General features: G+C 47.0%; 3 protein-coding genes across 3 annotated transcripts; 1 reads left to right on the forward strand and 2 right to left on the reverse strand.

Annotated features, from left to right (window-relative positions):
* Positions 1–8540: 8540 nt before the first annotated feature.
* LACBIDRAFT_335176 (uncharacterized protein) lies at positions 8541–10472 on the reverse strand (the record flags this gene model as incomplete). The annotated part of the gene is made up of 9 exons (XM_001890059.1): positions 8541–8667; positions 8718–9019; positions 9083–9197; positions 9249–9508; positions 9611–9726; positions 9762–9813; positions 9835–9864; positions 10178–10313; positions 10447–10472. The coding sequence occupies 9 exons, from the start codon at positions 10470–10472 to the stop codon at positions 8541–8543; spliced, it is 1164 nt and encodes a 387-aa protein (XP_001890094.1).
* A 1295-nt stretch (positions 10473–11767) lies between these two features.
* On the forward strand, positions 11768–14419 carry LACBIDRAFT_335177 (uncharacterized protein; the record flags this gene model as incomplete). The annotated part of the gene is made up of 11 exons (XM_001890035.1): positions 11768–11892; positions 11938–11964; positions 12009–12073; positions 12260–12437; positions 12760–12824; positions 12874–13123; positions 13175–13370; positions 13428–13518; positions 13572–13679; positions 13768–14048; positions 14111–14419. 11 exons carry the CDS (start codon positions 11768–11770, stop codon positions 14417–14419), a joined length of 1695 nt encoding a protein of 564 aa, XP_001890070.1.
* Positions 14420–14803: 384 nt separating this feature from the next.
* LACBIDRAFT_295998 (uncharacterized protein) lies at positions 14804–16422 on the reverse strand (the record flags this gene model as incomplete). Its single annotated transcript, XM_001890060.1, has 6 exons — positions 14804–14824; positions 14855–15023; positions 15320–15918; positions 15973–16151; positions 16214–16307; positions 16357–16422. 6 exons carry the CDS (start codon positions 16420–16422, stop codon positions 14804–14806), a joined length of 1128 nt encoding a protein of 375 aa, XP_001890095.1.
* Positions 16423–17002: the final 580 nt, after the last annotated feature.

Below are 17002 nucleotides of genomic sequence, written 5' to 3' on the forward strand. Positions count from 1 at the left end.
ATATGAGCTCTGTTGCTGATAACCAGAGGTAACCAAGTATTCATCATGCAGGGCCACATATTGTGAAAAGGCATTGCCGCAACAGGGATGGTCCAGTTATCCTGCTTGTTCCTGGGCAGGGACCCATCAAAGTTGAAATCTGTGCCTGGGTCATTTCCAAATTGAGGTGATGCGCCTGGTGCACAGACCCTCCGCCGGATGCAAACAGACCCTGCATCCCGACGAATAGCAACGCACTCACCCATTTTCAAGCCATATAACCTCCAAACCAGCCAGTTGATAGACATAGCTGCCATGTTAATTACTATGTAAAAATCTTTGAGAGATGTTTTGTTTTCATAGACAAACATAGGAAAAGGTGTTTTACGTCAATAATCTCTATCAAATCTTGACTGCATTATGGCATTGTAATGAAAATCATCAAGACTTTTTTTTCCTTCTGAACAACTTATCATCGGGCCTAGCTTGTTGGAATCGTGCTTTTCCAAGCTTTTCAAAGGTGGTTCTTATATGGGTTGAAGTTCATTATTACATTTTGTGGAGCTCAAACAATGTGTGAAATGCTATATTTTACAATAAAACCGTCAAGACTTCTCTCTTCCCCAAACAACTTATCGTCGGGCATAGCTTGTTGGAATCATGCTTTTCCAAGCTTTTTAAAGGTGGTTTCTACCTGGGTTGAAACTCATTATTAAATTTTGCAGACCTCAAACAAAGTGCGAAATGGTACATTTTACAGTAAAACCATCAAGACTTATCTTTCTCCTGAACAACTTATCATTGGGCCTAGCTCATTTGAATTCTGCCTTCTCCAGCTTGACAGAGATGGTTTTTATGTGAGTTAAAAGTCATTGTTACATCATGCGGATTGTATCTCAAAAAGTAATCACTACTCCGCCGGAGCAACTTTATAAAAGTTTTACTGCCCAAGCGGAGCTATTTTGAAACAAATTGCACTTCTCCACCAGAGGCATTTGAAAAAGTTACATTGCAGTGGAGCCATTGTTTAAAATACTGCATTGCTCCAGTGGAGCTGTTTTTAAGAAAATACATTACTCCGGCGGAGCCATTGAAAAAAAAAAATACCCTGCTCCGCTGGAGCTATCATTAGTAATTGCACTGCTCCGGCGGAGCCATTTTGAAAAAAATACACTGCTCCGGCGGAGCTATCTTTAGAAGAAATTGCACTGCTCCGGCAGAGCCATTCAAAGATATATATATTGCTCTGGTGGAGCCATTGAAAAAAAAATACACTGCTCTGCCAGAGCTATCTTTAGAAGAAATTGCACTGCTCTGGCAGAGCCATGAAAAGAAAATGCTTTACTCTGGTGGCATCATTGTTATAAGAAATTGCACTGCTCCGGCGGAGCCTACTCAAACAGAACTACCTATAAAAAAAAAATTGCTGCAGTGGAGCCATTTTTAAAAGAAATACATAACTCTGGCAGAGCTATTGAAAAAAAAAATACATTGCTCCAGCAGAGCCATTTAGAAGATATTTTGCTCCAGTAGAAACATTCTTTGAATTCAAGTTCCCTCTCATATACATTGCCCCAATAGAACCAATTTAACAAAAGTTGCATTTCTCCACCAGAGTCTCTTTGAGATACATGTATGTAGGTCCACAGATAATTTACCTCATCACCCTTCATTAGTAAAATTCTTTTATGTTAGCAGTAGACACTCTCCTCATTGATTGAGTTATTAAGATATACTTTGGCCATTATTTTCCTTAGTTCTCTTTGATATACATTGCTCTGCTGGAGTTGTTTCTTAAAAAATTGTGTTGGGCCACCAGGCTCTTTAAAAAAAAAAGATTGCATTGCTCTGCCGAAGTTGTTTTAAAAATAATTGCAATGCTCCGCCGGGGTCTTCTGTAAAAAAAAAATTGCATTTCTCCGCCGGGGTCTTCTCTAAAAAAATTGCATTACTCCGCCGGAGTCTTTGTAAAAAAAATTGCACTGCTCTAATGGAGCTTCATAGTATATATATATATTGCTCTAGACCAACACAGCTATTAGAAAAAGGTGTCCCCCATGCAAAAGTAATGTGTTTTTATTGGAAGGTCCTCTGCTGGTGTATCATATTCAGCTGTATTTGTGGGACCCATAATATATACAATAGTTAATGGAGGCTGCTTGGGTTCCAAAAAAATTGTTAAAAGTACATGTAGGTCTGCAATGGGTCACATTCATGGTGTTTAACTGACTTCTGCAACCTTATTGTTATGTGGAAGCATTGTAGTACATTTACAAGGTACCCCACAATTTGAGCTGGCGGACGATGATATGCATCCTCCCCATGACAGTCCTCATGGTGTTTGAGTGGCTTCTGTGGCCCTATTATTATGTAAAATCTTTATAGTATATTTACAAAGTGCTCTGCATTTTGCCCAAGGTGGGCCGCAATTTGCGCCGTCGGACAATGATGTGCATGCTCCGCAGGAGTCGCTGTCAGGGAGAAGTACGGCTGCCTCATGCTGATGGGTGATTGTAACGATCACGGCTGTACCAATCACTAAGGGACAGTTTAGAAAACCGGCCGGTCCGGCTGGGCTCATGTTACATGAGTGGTTGTCACATCCGGTTACTACATTAAGTATGGGACATGATGACTAACATATGTGAATATCTGCGTATTAATCACTGGGCCACCTTCGTTAGTGACAGATGGATGAAACGGGGATTGTAAATTACGAACCTCCCAGAGTGGATCCCGTCGTGCAGAACGGAAGAATTACAAACAACTATCTGGGAAAACTCTGCGAACCCCAGGGAAATGTTGCACCTGTATAATTTCCCTCGGCAAATATCGAGGGGATGCTTAGGGAAGCCTTCGTGGAAAGTTTCCCATGAAGTAAACGCCCAGATGTTTGGATCGGAAGAAGAGATGGCAACCCATCGGGGGCAGCGGCTGTAGTAGAAGCCGAATCAGGTACAGCCTGAGGTAACGCTTGTTGGTCTAGACGACACGATGAGGATGGATTTTGTTTTTTGGAGTTGAAAGGGGGTGTAGCACCATGTTAAATGCCATCCAAGTTGAGTGTCCCCAACGATAGCGGTGAGAGAGCTTCAAGTTGGCTTCAAGGTGGACAAGGGCGAAGATCAGGTTGAGAGTCCGCTGAGGTACTATAAATAGTCGATTATAAGTAGTTTTTGGTTAGTTGTTGCCAGTGCAACTGTTTTCGCAACTTCAGTCAGTTTCCCGAAATCATAATTTCCCGTTCTCATCGTCTGGTGAATTGGCACGAAACATATTCTGGCGAAGTAGGGGCGTAGAAGTGGTATGTTGGGAAGTACAAGTTGCATTCAGAAAGAAGTGATAGGTAAAGAGTAATAACGAACTCCGAACACGACTCCAGTGCATGACGAAGATAGGGCAGCGATGCCTCGCTGCACCTCCAAAGATGGATCGTAGCTGCCTGCAGAGAAGCCTTAAACTTCCAATAAGACGAGGAGAGGGGAGGAAAAAGGAGGAGGAGCGGATGCCGTGCCTCCAATTAAGTAGTATGGTCACAACTTTGAGGAACGAACATTTCGGCATGACTGTGGAGGGTATACACCTTGCGAACACCTCCCTACTCAGCGTCCTCATCAACTGGGGAGTCAAATTTCGGATTGAAAGAGGAGCTGTGAGGAATGAATACCGTACCTTCGATCGCCCGTGATCACAACTAACAACGAAACATTCCAGTCCTTAGCGGCACCACCAATCTTAAAAGTCGCAAGCACCCCCTCCCTCTTATCTGCTTCCTGTTCAACTTGGATATGAATGTAACCCGACTTCCACTGCGTCACAGTGGAACTGAATAGTACCTGTGAAAAAGAATGTAACTTCGAACAACATAGGGAGGATGTCTCCAGTTTTGCTTGGTCGCTCTCGTCATTAACACTCATCCCACTCCGCTCATCCCACGTCCCTCTCACACCTCACATTTATTCAGCACCTTGACCCATCCGCGAGACCCACGCTCCGCCCGAACATGCCATCTCCCTGCTCCACCTTCAATCGCATCACATCTCCCAAAGGTGGACCAGTCAGAGCCAACGACACGAAAATCACAAGCAACCTGCTAAGATCCAGATGGCCCCTGGTTCTCGAACCCCCCAGCAACAACACCAGCAGAAGGGAGGGAGATTGGCTTGAGTCTATTAAGAAAGACAAGTTGCTTTGGAAACGATGCAGAAGGCCAATACAGGGGTTGTCAATGCTGCCCAGGATGGGAAGTTTTATGAGCGGCACAAGGGGAAAATGAATGGAGTGGGAAGCCAAGGGAGCAGCCGCAGGTGAGTCGGCACACGACGTGGATGTAGGAAGATGAACAAGGGTGGGCGCGATGATGAAGCGGAGGATTGTGGTACTGGTGGCTGTAACGGTGAGCAGCGAACGCGATCCTGATCCCAAGGGGATGACCAGCCTCCTCAACAACAACATCTAACCCGACACAAATGAGCTTGCGACCTTGCCCTCTCGTCGCCTATGACCATCTGACTCCAAAGACGACCCCGCCACCGCTTCGCGAAGCCTCAAAAACCTCCGTGCTCGACCCCTGAGCTAACGCGGCTTTGGATTGGGAAATAAAACCCATTTTCAATTAGGCGGCTGAGGATGCGTGGGGATGGGAATGGGAAGGTGCCTGCGTAAGCCTGAGAGGCGGTCAATCCACAAAAGATAATGAAGGGGGAGGGAGGTGGCTAGAGAAAACGCGAAGAGGAGAAGTGAGAATGTTGATGATGAGATGGGGTCAGAAACGGAGACCTGCCAACGTCGCAAACGATGCCGGATACATGGAGAACCTTAAAACGTCAATACATCCCCCACCCCCCAACAGGCGTGTTTCAACATCACAGGGAGCGTCTGCGGTGAATGGCGCTGCGGGCTCCAAACGCATCCATCACGTTTAGGCAACTAGAGCCTACTACGCCCTGATTGCCCCCTAAGTTGACCGTTTACATCCCCACCATTTCGCAAAGAGCCACTCTTCGTCCCGAACCGCCTCTTGTCCTGGTCGCGGCCACCGCACTTTCGAATCGCTTCAGAAGCACGGCTTCCCACCAACCGAAGCGAATAAGACACAAAATGACCGGCCATATGAGGAATGGGGTGGAAATCTTTATCGACAGCTGGGGGGGGTTGTCGTTCAACAAGCGGGACGAGGGGGTGGTGCTTGTAACTCAAACTTGACGACGGGTGGAGATAGGTTGAGAGAAATGCGGGTAAGTTGTGCCGGAAGCAGCGGTTGTTGATACTTGGGAATGACAAATACAGAGGACGGCGCACCAGCCTGAGTCAGGCTTTTCATGGACAAAGAGCGAAGTAAAAGCATGAGGAGGTAACGCGCGTGTTTCGGGTTTGAGGCCTCCAAAAAGGGTATTGTTTCTTCCTCGTTACGAGTCAAAAACATCATCCAAGGTTCGGCTGAGTGCCAGCTGTCGATTTTTATAAATGTGAAAAGCGAAGAGGAGGCAGGAAGACGATGAGAGGGGAGACAGAAGATTCAGTTTGTTGGGAAGAATGGCGGATAAAAGTTTGGATTGAGATAGGCGACCGTAACAATCGCAAGGAGGAGGATGCATCAAAGGGGTGGTGGATTTGAATCCGACTGCCACCTATCGCCACAAGGCAAATTGAATACCCCGATCGTGCAGGTTACAAGGTCGTAATAAGGTCGGCGTACGTTGAGGATGTGGCAAACCCCAAAGTGCGCAGTGATGATGATGGATTTGCCGCCCTAATTTGGCCGTTAAATGACCTGCAGCTTTCCGCTGTTTTGGAGGAAGAGGCTCTTCGATGTTTGAAGACAGCCTTCCAGTTTTCGGCTCCCGACCCGTAAAACACCTAGAACGATAAGAACAGGGATCCCCTGTAACACGGTCTGAGAGCAAGAGGCCATGTGCGGTGACGAAATGATTGTGGTTTGCGCTGGGAAAAGCGGAAAGCTGTGGTAGAGGTCTCCAGTTTCGAACCCCTGCCCTTTTTCATTCGCCCCCCCTCGTAGTGGTGATGGTAAAGACATTTTCCGTCTGTCCAGACCTCCATCACTATTCATCAGCGAACAATCCCGCCGTCCCTTCCCCAACGACTTCAAAGTCTCCATCTGGCATCTCTTCCTAATCGACCAGTCAGTCCACAAAGGTAAGGGGCTGCAATGAAGTTACGTTGGAGGTTGGTGTTGAGGTTAAAGAAGGCAACGCCTCCTGCGCCTTGACACCAAATCTTGATGCTGCTCATTGTTCTGCGCGATGGCCCATGGGTAACGGAGCTCGCGTCCTGCGGTCGTTAAGTCGACGACATCAAGGCGGAAAGGATGGTAGTAACGTGGAGGATGGGTAGGAACGATGACGGGGGTAAGTCATTCATTGCTTTGGAACGAACTTGAACAACGTATTCGAATTGAGTATGGTTGCTTGGGATAAAGATCAGAAATGGTCACTTCTGTGCTCCCGCGGTCATCATATGCACCTGAACAACACCAAGGCCATATGAGCACAAGAGACGGGAAGGTTTCCACAGAGGCGACTCGGAGGCGATCCGGACGAGAAACATCATGGAAATTTTCGAGGATTCGGAGGTACGCCTTCCTCCAACGAAATTCTTCAACTCACACCGATGGCATACTATCCTTTCTCAGCCCTCCTTTTGAAACTGAACTGGCTCTTATAGTTTATCAACTCATTGTGGACATTGCGGCCTTTCCCAGGTTTTCTTCGCTGGCATGGCCGTCGGCGTGATTCGTCTCCCTTACTTATGCGTAATGCGTGAAAGGGCGATAGAAGAGAGGTTTTACGCAAGATGAACATGCACTGTCATGCAGTACGTCTTCAAAGCTTCAACCATTACTGCTCGTCATTTGCTAGATCTGACAATCAAAGCAATCCAGGCTCAAGCTCCCATCCCATGTTCAACCCATTGCCTCCCTGACAACTCCAGTTTTCGACCCCGCTGTCGACCAGTATTTCTTCCATATCAGGGCAAAGCTATTGCTTCCAGCATCCCGCCCCACACTCCGTTCATCCGCTTCCAACGTATGATGACGAAAAGGAATGTACAACCAACTCGTATATTCAACGCGGAATTTCAAGGTGCTTTATCTAATATATAAAGAGAGGGCTACAGCTCTTTTCGACCCGGCGGTGCCAGTGGCTCTGCCCTGTCCTTTTGATTCGAGAATCGCCCCATACCATGAACCCTGGCAGCTCTTTGACCTTCCAACAAACAACCGTTGTTTACCCCCCGATTAGCTAACAACTTTGCTCATCACCTGTACCGAGTAACAGAAAACCTCTTCCAAACCTCTCCCCCCTTCTGTCATCGATTCTTCTTCTTCGTTGCAGTGCCTTCGTGAACCGTCAATCAGGCAGCTATGGACCTCGATGGTGAGTCTCTTCAACTTCTCCTAAATAGTACAAACAACGCCATTTCTCAACCATTCCTCGGATAGGGAAAGAGCTACTGGTACGGCATTGGTTCTTATTGTGTTGAACACAAATCCTCCTCCGTATGTCTCTGTTCTAGTTGGCGTTGGGGCTGAGAAAATTGAAGACACCTCCTCTGTTGCCCGATAAGTGATGGTCCATTATGATCCACTCTGCGCTACTCGAGTTTGAATAATCGATGACAAGGACACCTGAATTCTTTAAACCGTAACGATTCAATGTATAGAATGATCTATAGGGATACACACCGAACTCCCACCTTCTCGCTGAGTTTTCTCACCAGGCAACCCTTTTAATTCTCCATAATTTCTAATTTCAGGGGTTGCACACTGTTTATACTGATTCGCTTATCGTCGACTAGTCATCTATGCACATACATATGTGTACCGTTGCGTTCAATTTATTTGGATGATGTACATAGCTTATGTTTGATCTCAACATGGGGAGCAGCGAAAACGCCCGAAAACCAAGCCGAACAATGGTGTTTGTCTTCAACGTGTGCTCAACGCCATCGAACAAATCAATACTCGGCGAAGACCTTTGCAAGTGAGGACTAGTGACTAGTGACCACACACAAACGACCAAAAACTTCTCTCTTGAAAAGTCTGCTCAGCCTCTGTTATGTAATCCATAACGATTCCTTCTGATTCCTCCCCATATACATGCGTCTATAGGCCATTTCAGACGTGTGTCGATTTCATTGATTCTTGAAAACGGCAAACCCCTTGGTCCCTGGATGGGAGTCCACGCCGACAAACCAACGAGGCGAAGGAAATTTATACATGATGCACTTGTGGAAAGAGGCGATGTCGTCGAAATTAAGAACGACATCCTCCTTGCGAGCCAAAACGATCCATTGCTGAACGTTGGTAGAGGGCGACTGGTGTTGGTGGTGGTACCCCATCACAATTGACCACACCTTGAACGGGGAGGCAACGGAAAGGGGTACATTACAAGCTTAACAGACGACATTTCGAGTCAGCTGTGGGGAGTCGACTGGAATTCGTCTACAGAGGAAAGTGGAAAACGGCATGGAATCAAGCGAGAAGTTGATGCATTCCCGATAAGAAGGAAGTTCGTTTGTGACAACATTATAGAACTTCTTTATGTCGTGGCCTCTAAGAGTCGAGCAAGCTTGTAAAACGTCGCCGGAGGTTCCCCGCCGGCGGAAAGGGCTGGTGCCACTTTTTCGTCCTTCAGAGCGGGTGTCATCCCGTCGTAGTTGATCGTCCTCCATCGTGCACACGTCATCGGCGGGCGACAGGTAATCACCCCGCTCACCACCCCGACACCATGATCCACTTCCTCCCCCTTCCCCCCTGCTCTTCCTCTTCACCACCATCGCCCCTCTGATGAACCCTGGCTCCCCAGGGCCAATTGAGGTAGTTGAGAGAGTACATGAGCGGCTCGGGGGATCTCGACTGTCGAATGAACCCAAGTCGAATGCATGGCCGCGTAGAGAACACATCGCAATCGAGGCCAGCAACATTTTGCGATACCAAAGACTTGTGGAGTTCTTGGTACGTTGGGAAACTGCGAATGGGAAGAATGGAGCCGGGGAAGCGAAAAGATTCAGTGAGGTTCTATAACCACGTCATGAAGCATAAGAGTCGCGAAAGAATAAAAGGAGAAAGCGGGACACTTACGACGGAGATGCATGACAAGGATGACATTAGCAGCCAGCCGAATATAGAGTAACATTCTCTCGCGAATGTCGCTCCAACCTCTTCAACGAATGTTCCGACAGGGACCTCTCTTTTGCTACAGCCTGAACCCTTTTCTTCCAGCAGGTTTTACAGAACCACAACAAACCCCCTATTTTGCAGAACCAGCGCTAAAAAGTCTGCCACGCCTGTGACGATTGCCGTGGTCATGTTTGACTTTCCGTTGCCGCCGCTGGAACTGGGCGAAGTGGTTGTCACAGATGTTGCAACTACACCAGGACCTCCCAGAGAGCTGATAGTCGAAGTGGTGATCGAAATGGAGGAGGTGGGGATGTATGAGGTTGTGGCGCTAGACGAATGGGCAGTAGAGCCAGATGTAGTGGTTTTTTGCTGCTGGGGATGAGGTATCTGTTGTGGCGGTGAATCCGGTCGGAGTGAGTCTCATTGTTATTCCCTATGAGAAAACAAGTAAGGAAAGTGGGGTGGTATGGCTGGAAGGGTGGGACATACAACGACGAGGCAGAGCGCATCTTCAGCTGTAATAAGGTCGGCGCTAGTGCACTGGTCTGATAGACGCAGGAGAGGCGGCGACGAAGACCTGGTTTTTGCAGAGATGCTGTGAATTGCTGAACATCCGCCGAAATTAGCAGAACTGACACACGTGCCGAGAGAAGCTGGTTCACAGAAGGACGGTTAGTAAGATAAACACAAGTCTGGCGAAGTAGGACACGTACCAGGGATGCTCTGACGACTGAAGAGGGTGTCTATCAAGAGCAATGTTTAAGATGGGCTCTCTCTAGGGGAAACAACTCATACCGTAGCGTAACTGGTGTCGCCACTCATCGATGTAGATCGACCATTGAGATTTTCGGACGGTCCAACGCCAACGTTTCGTTTCGGTGGTATATGTGAGTCAGCTGTATGGCATGGCGTTTTAGATTTCGTGACCCGCGCCGCTCAGGAATTTCAGCAGCTGTGGGTTGGCTGTGGGGTTCGCCAGGGCGGATATGAGACGTGGTTCAAACGATTGTGGGGAAGTTGGGGTCGAGAAAGATGGGGGGGGAAATGATGACGGACCAGGTGGGCGTCTATGCCCTGAGCAAGGTCGTATTGGGTTTGGGTTGGAGGAACGCGGAGACCAACTTGACTTTGCCCGGTCATCGTGAGCAGGACGACGGCATGTGACGTAACCTTCCGCATGATTTGACGTACGCTATTGGTGGTTTGACCAATGCACATTCTCAACACCAGGGCTTGGAGAGATGGTGGGTACAGTCTTGAACCTCAATGGACCTGGATCCGATTTCAATGCCAAAGATAAAGAGTATATCGAGGAAGCTACTTACGCTGAGCTTGACACCTGCCAGTTCATGGCCGGGGACGGGTTCAAAGAAAAATAGACCGTCCCAGCGATTGTGCTGCGCGACTCAAGCGTATGAGAGAAAGTGGGAAGTTGCGTGCAACGGGAATGTGGCGCCGCGAACGACAAAGGTACTGCTGCCTTTCGAATCTCCCCCGCCCCCAGGATTGTCCTAGATCTTCGTAGGCCGCCGTAGGTTTACGTGAATGGGCGGGAGAGAAGTCAGGGCCATTGACTCGTTATCAATCGGCCAGCTGATAGAGTAAAGATACGGTGGGACGGCGGTGGAGATTGATGTTCATGTTCTGAAGCTGTTGGTCATCGTTTAATAGACCAATGTGACCCCCTGCTTAACAGGTTTGTTAACTTGACTCTCTTCAGGTCCTCATGATCTCACCAAGCTCACCGTCTCTCGCAGATATCATCTTAGCACCACTCCTTGCCGTCAGAGCCGTTTCCGATCGACGTCGTTGGCGAATTTCGTTGTTGAGAAAGCTCCAGGTACACGTCTAATTTATAAAAATGGCACATCAGTTCCACGTATTCAAATCGTACACGTCGCAAACGTACCTGACAATCGTCAGTTGCCATCCACCTCATCCAACAGGTCCTTCCAGCCCCAGCGGCGCAAATTTGCAGTGATCTGGAACGAAAACTATGTTAGCCACAATAAGCTCAAGATCTTTCGAGACAAGCTTACCCAATGGACTAGACGTGGCATCGACGGCTGTTGGAAGTTGCCATTGACGCGGCCCGTCCCCTTCTGAACCTCCGCCTTGACGCGCGAGCAATAGGTGTTCCTGCCATCATTCACTGGGAAAACTGGCTGTTTGTTGGGACGAGCTGGTCGATGTGCAAGGAGTGAACGTTATTCTGGCCTTACCTAATCAACGCTGTCTTTCCTTCCACGACGCCATCTCGATAAACGCTTGGTAATTCGGAATCGCGCGCGAGAACCCTTAAGCCCTGCAGTCAGGATAAGCCGACATGACAAGTTACAACTTTACAAGGACAAGCGCGAAGGCACTGGTTTCACCTTGCGATGAATATTTGCCTCATGCCTTCCCACTCTTATTTGACTGTTATAGGAAACGCCTGTCCGCAGTCGGATCTAAGTGGGATTCTACGGACACGAGACCAACAGGCCCGCATAGCCTCATACTTGCCTCATGTGCACCCTTCATGATCGCTGTCAAAATGACTGTTCCAGCGCTCCTCATTCTTTGACGTTCCACAGGTTCCTCTCCTGCCAGTGATAAGCTCCCAACTTCGCGCTGACAATCTTTATGTCTCCGACTTTTGTCGCAATGCCCACAAAGACGCCCTTCCTGCTCTCTGCTAGAATTTATCTTCTGCGCTTTGTGGTTCCATTATGCGTAGCCTCATTGTTACTCCTCTTCTCCGGCCCACTTCTTTGGGAGTACAAAAAATTGTCAGTTAGACTTCTTCAGCATTGGTTTGCACTGGGTGTGGTCAGTTTTACTTTAGTACACCACCTTCTGTTGTAAGTTTGAAATCTATTTGGTCTTCTATACTCATTTTTTGTAGGACATTCAACCTGGACCCATTTTATGGACTTGTTGACCTTCCACTTCTGCTGCTTGAAGTAGCAGGTATGTAGTCACCTCACCAGCGGAGCAGTGCACTTATCATATTAGGCATTGGATATTATATTCCATTCATCACCATGGCCATAACTTCAGGACTATCCGATCACAACACTAATATGGCGGCTCCAACAGAAATAGTAGCAATTACTGATGTTGCGTGGCATCGACCACCAACTGAAAATTGTGTAGTTGTTTACTGTGCCCTCGCAATCTTCCTCTTCCTTGAGGCACTTCTTCGAATGGGATCTTTGATCCTTTATCTCTCTCAACAGCATGTTTTATTGCATCACCGAGCTCTCACTGCAGAAGACAATCTCAAACCCTACCAAATCATGTTTGGTAGATCTACATCTCTCATATTTTTAAAGTGAGTGAGCCTCTAAAGATAGTAGAAAAATTCTTAAAATTATTGTTTTAGTGAAACCACTATGCCCAATATGTCAACCAAATATTATATGTCATCCACTCATATGAAATTCGTGGTTTCTGGAAGACAAATTCTTCTACGAGTTGTCCTCCTTTCATCTTTTGCATGCATGGCATTGCTCCCTCCTGTGTTTCAGAGCTTGAATGTGCTAGATTTCCTTTGGTTTTCAATGCTTATATTTATTATATTGCATCATCTGGTCAGGTATGGTTGTCAATATAATCATGAGGTTGTTCTATCATGCTAATACCAGAACTTTTAGCTGCCTTAATTTGGAGTTTGAGTATGGCTTTGCCGATCTTCCTGCCCTCTTGTTTGAAATCACAAGTATGTTTCAACTTTTTTTATCCCTAAACTTACTTGAATATGGCTATAGATATTGCAGCTTACATGACAGAACTGGGGTCAATCAATCCATGGTCATACATTTCAGTGATCACCTATACTATTTTATCCTGGGTCATCTTCATCAGCTTGGTACTTGAAGTGCTCATTTGGTTGGGATGTCTGGCTATCTACATCACTCGACATGTTTGGAGCTCAACACCCTCAAACTTTTTGGGAAAAGAAGTTTCTGAACCTTACAAAGTCTTGTTCGGCCATGCAGCATGGAAGAGACATTTTAGGTTAGTGTTGTCTAAATGCCAGTCTTGAAAAATCAGTTTAACAATTTACAGTGGAGAGACCAATATGATTCGCATTTCAAGAGGATTATTTGCAACCATCCTGATTTTAACACTTCTCTCCTCCTTGGTCATCAATGTTTTTTTAGGTCCCATTCAAGAAACTGGCCTTACACCAACAAAAGATCTCCGTTCCCTTGAGTTGCCTTTATTTTTGAAAGGTGACACTTTGACATGGAATGTGGTCCTAGTATGTATCATTTTGTTTAAATGTCTCTTGGATACATCTGAAAGAGATGTTGGTTAGGTCACTCCATGGTATATACCATATTTGGGAAGATCAGATCTAGAAGACTTTTCAAGTGTAGCCAATGTAACACCATTATGGGATAACCAGAGTCAGTTCACTCCATCTAGCCATTTTGCAGCATTTATTCTTTTATCATTGCAGTTCCTAAGGCCAATTTACCATGCCTCTATGATCCACTGGCAAAATACTTCTTACCCCAAGGAACAGAGCCAGAGGGCATAACAGGATTTCGAGTGGACAAATTCTCCTGTAATTCAAGGCTGCCAATTCTCCAAGGCAGGTCATGTTTTTTTTTCTAATGTGCAGGCATCACAGAGGTTTTTATTTTTCTACGCAGACACTCCAACATCTTTCCCACTACCAGACCCAAACTTCACTCCAGACCTTCTCATAACTTTGAACTTTACAAAGATTGGCCTTCCAGTTGACGTAATGAGTGACTCATATAGAAACTCTGTGCAGATCATGATTGGTCTCACCAATGATACTCGTACTGTGGTTGAAAGAACACATGGCACCACAATACTTCCAGGTGTCAACTTGCTTGGTGTAATCACCTGGGACTTGCGTCAATTGTTAAAAAGTCCTCGCCTATCTGCCTTTGCAAGTCTATTTGATGTGGGTATCATGCTGGCATTGAATTTCTGTTTATTATTGACCACAGCTCTGTTCTTTCTCAGTCCTACGAAACTATTCCGGTATCACGCGTGCTCAGTGTATATCCTGATCCCTTGGCATCAGCAAGTCCTCTCATTCTGCAGGGTCGCGATGTCTCCACCTTCCGTGTGATTATGCAATATGATCTCTCCGAATCAAGGATGTTACAGGACTATAGAAGCAGGTCCGTTCTACAAGGATTCTCCCAAGTCGGAGGTTTATGGACCTTCCTAACGGGTGTTTTTGCGGCAATATTTGGAAGTACCATCGTCCGAATTCTATTTGGTAGCATTTCCAGATCCATTCTCCTGTTTTTTTTTCATGTTTTCTGAGACTCTCTGTAGGAATCAAACCTATTTCATTTCTCGGACTAGCCCACTCTACACAGCGGAAGAAAATACGAAAGGCCTGTCACGAAGAATATCCGAATATGAGGGAGCAGATTCAACAACCCGCTAGTAGACGGGGATTGCTTTCATTTATTTGTGATCAACTCATCGACCTCGGATTTCTTGACGATGAAGTCGACGAGGTGAAGGACACTGATTCCTTTGTCTATCAAGAAGTTGATCAAGTCGAGATGTCGCAATTGTAGGGATATGTTGGAGTCGGTCCCGGCGCACAGCGAGCTATACACATCTGCATCTCATCTCTTTTTCAATCCACATGCTTCCATGCCTACGAAATCTCGTCTGAACACTCGGCCGTTTTCATATTTAAATACTTGAGCCCTGTAACTACCCAGAGTCGTTATTATGAACACTTACATATTGTTGGATTTCATGTAATTTCTTGAAGCTGTTGTAAATCTGCAGACTGTATCCCCTTTCAGGACAAATTTGAACATTATCCCTAATCCCACTAGTCGTGTTTGCTCTGACCGATCCTGGGTCTCGACGTTTAACGGCGACTGAACATTGGCTGCACACACCCTTTCTAAACCACGATGGACAGAAGAGCCAAAAAAAACGGAACGGTTCCTCAACTTCCTTTGACCAATGCTGGCGAAATTTCCTTTATATTCCTTCACATTTGGATTCCTGCTACTACATGTGTAAGTACAGCATACTACAAGACTACGGAAGTTCCTTGGGCTTTCAAGTTTTAAAGTCTGAACGCATAGAGCCGAAACCATACCAAAATACAACCACCACCTGTTTCGGCAAGCGAAATGTCAATCCTGAAGGTCTGCCGGCATGCCCAGATTGTACCCTCTTCAGACGGATGTATACAACGGCGGCATCTCCACAACCTCATTCTCTCCCGCCTGCCTGGGCAACCGAATCCCACTATCCTGATGCAACAACACCCTCGACGTATTTCCAACAATCCCATGGCTATATGATCCGCCGATAGGTGTGCTAGCCGACGATGATGACATCTGCGTCAACGATGGCGTCTGCGTGGTGGTTGGGATCAAGCCCGTTGCCACCAGTTGCTTCGTTGAGGGAGGCGCAAGTGGCCCACCAGGCGAAGCCGATTTATTGCTACTTTGCAGCTGTCCAGAATTCTGTGGCGCTGCGGAAGGGATCGGGAAGGGTTCTATGGTGGAGGAGGGGAGGATCGGTGAATGCTCCACACTCGTTAGTGATTGAGACCTTCGGACCCATACTCTTCTCTTTCGGCGGGATTTGCGAAACCATATCAAGCCCACAACAATGAAAGCCACCAGCGCTAAAAACCCTACAACACCTCCGACGATTGGCGCGATCATGACTGTGCCGGAACCGCCTGAGCTGGTACTAGAGCTAGATGCAACGGACGTTGCTGTTGGAGATGAAGGTCCTGTTGCGGTGGCAGATACGGTCGGAAGATCGCTCAACGTTACCCCCTACGAGAACACAGGTGAGGAAAGGGGGTGGTATGGCTGGAAGGTGGGACATACGGCAGCGGCGCAGATCGCCTCAGCAGCAGCTATAGCCGTTGCAAGGTCGGAGCCAGTGCAGGTCCTTTCGATGCAGGCTGCAGTGCTGGAGACGAAGACCTTGCTTTTGCAGAGGCAGGCGTTGTCGGTTGTTGCACAGCCGCCGAGGTCAGCAGAAGCGATACATTCACCGGCACAAGCTGGTTCACAGAAGGATGGTTCAATAAGATAAAAACAAATCTGGCTAGGTAGAACGACGTACAAGGGATGTTCTGGCGACTGAATAGGGAGTGTGCCATGAGCGGTGCGTTAGATGGGCTCGCTCCAAGGGAGGAGTCGTAGAACTGCAATCCAATCTTGGATTAGCATGACAAGCCCATGGTCTAGTAAAGCAGCAACTCATACCTTGGTGTGACTGCCGTCGCTGCTCATTGGTGTGATGGGGTTGCTCATCCAAGCTAGATCGACCATGAAGAGTCCCAGACGGTTGAGCGCCAAACGTTCCCCTCGTTTTTGTGCGATTCACACGGATGGCATATAAGGAGTCTGTGATAGACGCAACTCGGACACCGGCGTAGCTCGGGTTATACGAGAAATTCCAAGACCAGGCGGCAACTAGGGGATACGTAGAATGAGTGCTGTCAGTGGATGAGTTATATTAAGGTCCTCTACAGTTGGCGAGCAGGGCCAGGTCTGTTTTGACGTCCAGAAGTTATAAGAAGTGATCATCGTCACAATTAATAATAATATAATTCTTTTTAATATAAACAATTTATTACGCAATCAACGCGCCCACCATGAACATGAGTCAAGTAGCTGCCTTTCTCTTCGTTTTCCTCCGTACGCTAACCATCATTCCAAGTTGTTTGACCTATGTATCCCCCTTGGATGCGACTACCTCGAGCCCATCAAAGACGTCGGTTTGAAATTCCCACTCAAGCTGATACGTGAGTATGGAGCGTCGTGAAGCACTTGAGAGAAAAGTGAGTTCTCGTTACCACGCACATGCTGTTACTGATTCTCTTCCAGAGCCGCCATACAAAAAGCAGCT

The sequence above is a fragment of the Laccaria bicolor genome, genomic scaffold (assembly GCF_000143565.1).
Source record: "Laccaria bicolor S238N-H82 LACBIscaffold_78 genomic scaffold, whole genome shotgun sequence".
Classification (NCBI taxonomy): domain Eukaryota; kingdom Fungi; phylum Basidiomycota; class Agaricomycetes; order Agaricales; family Hydnangiaceae; genus Laccaria; species Laccaria bicolor.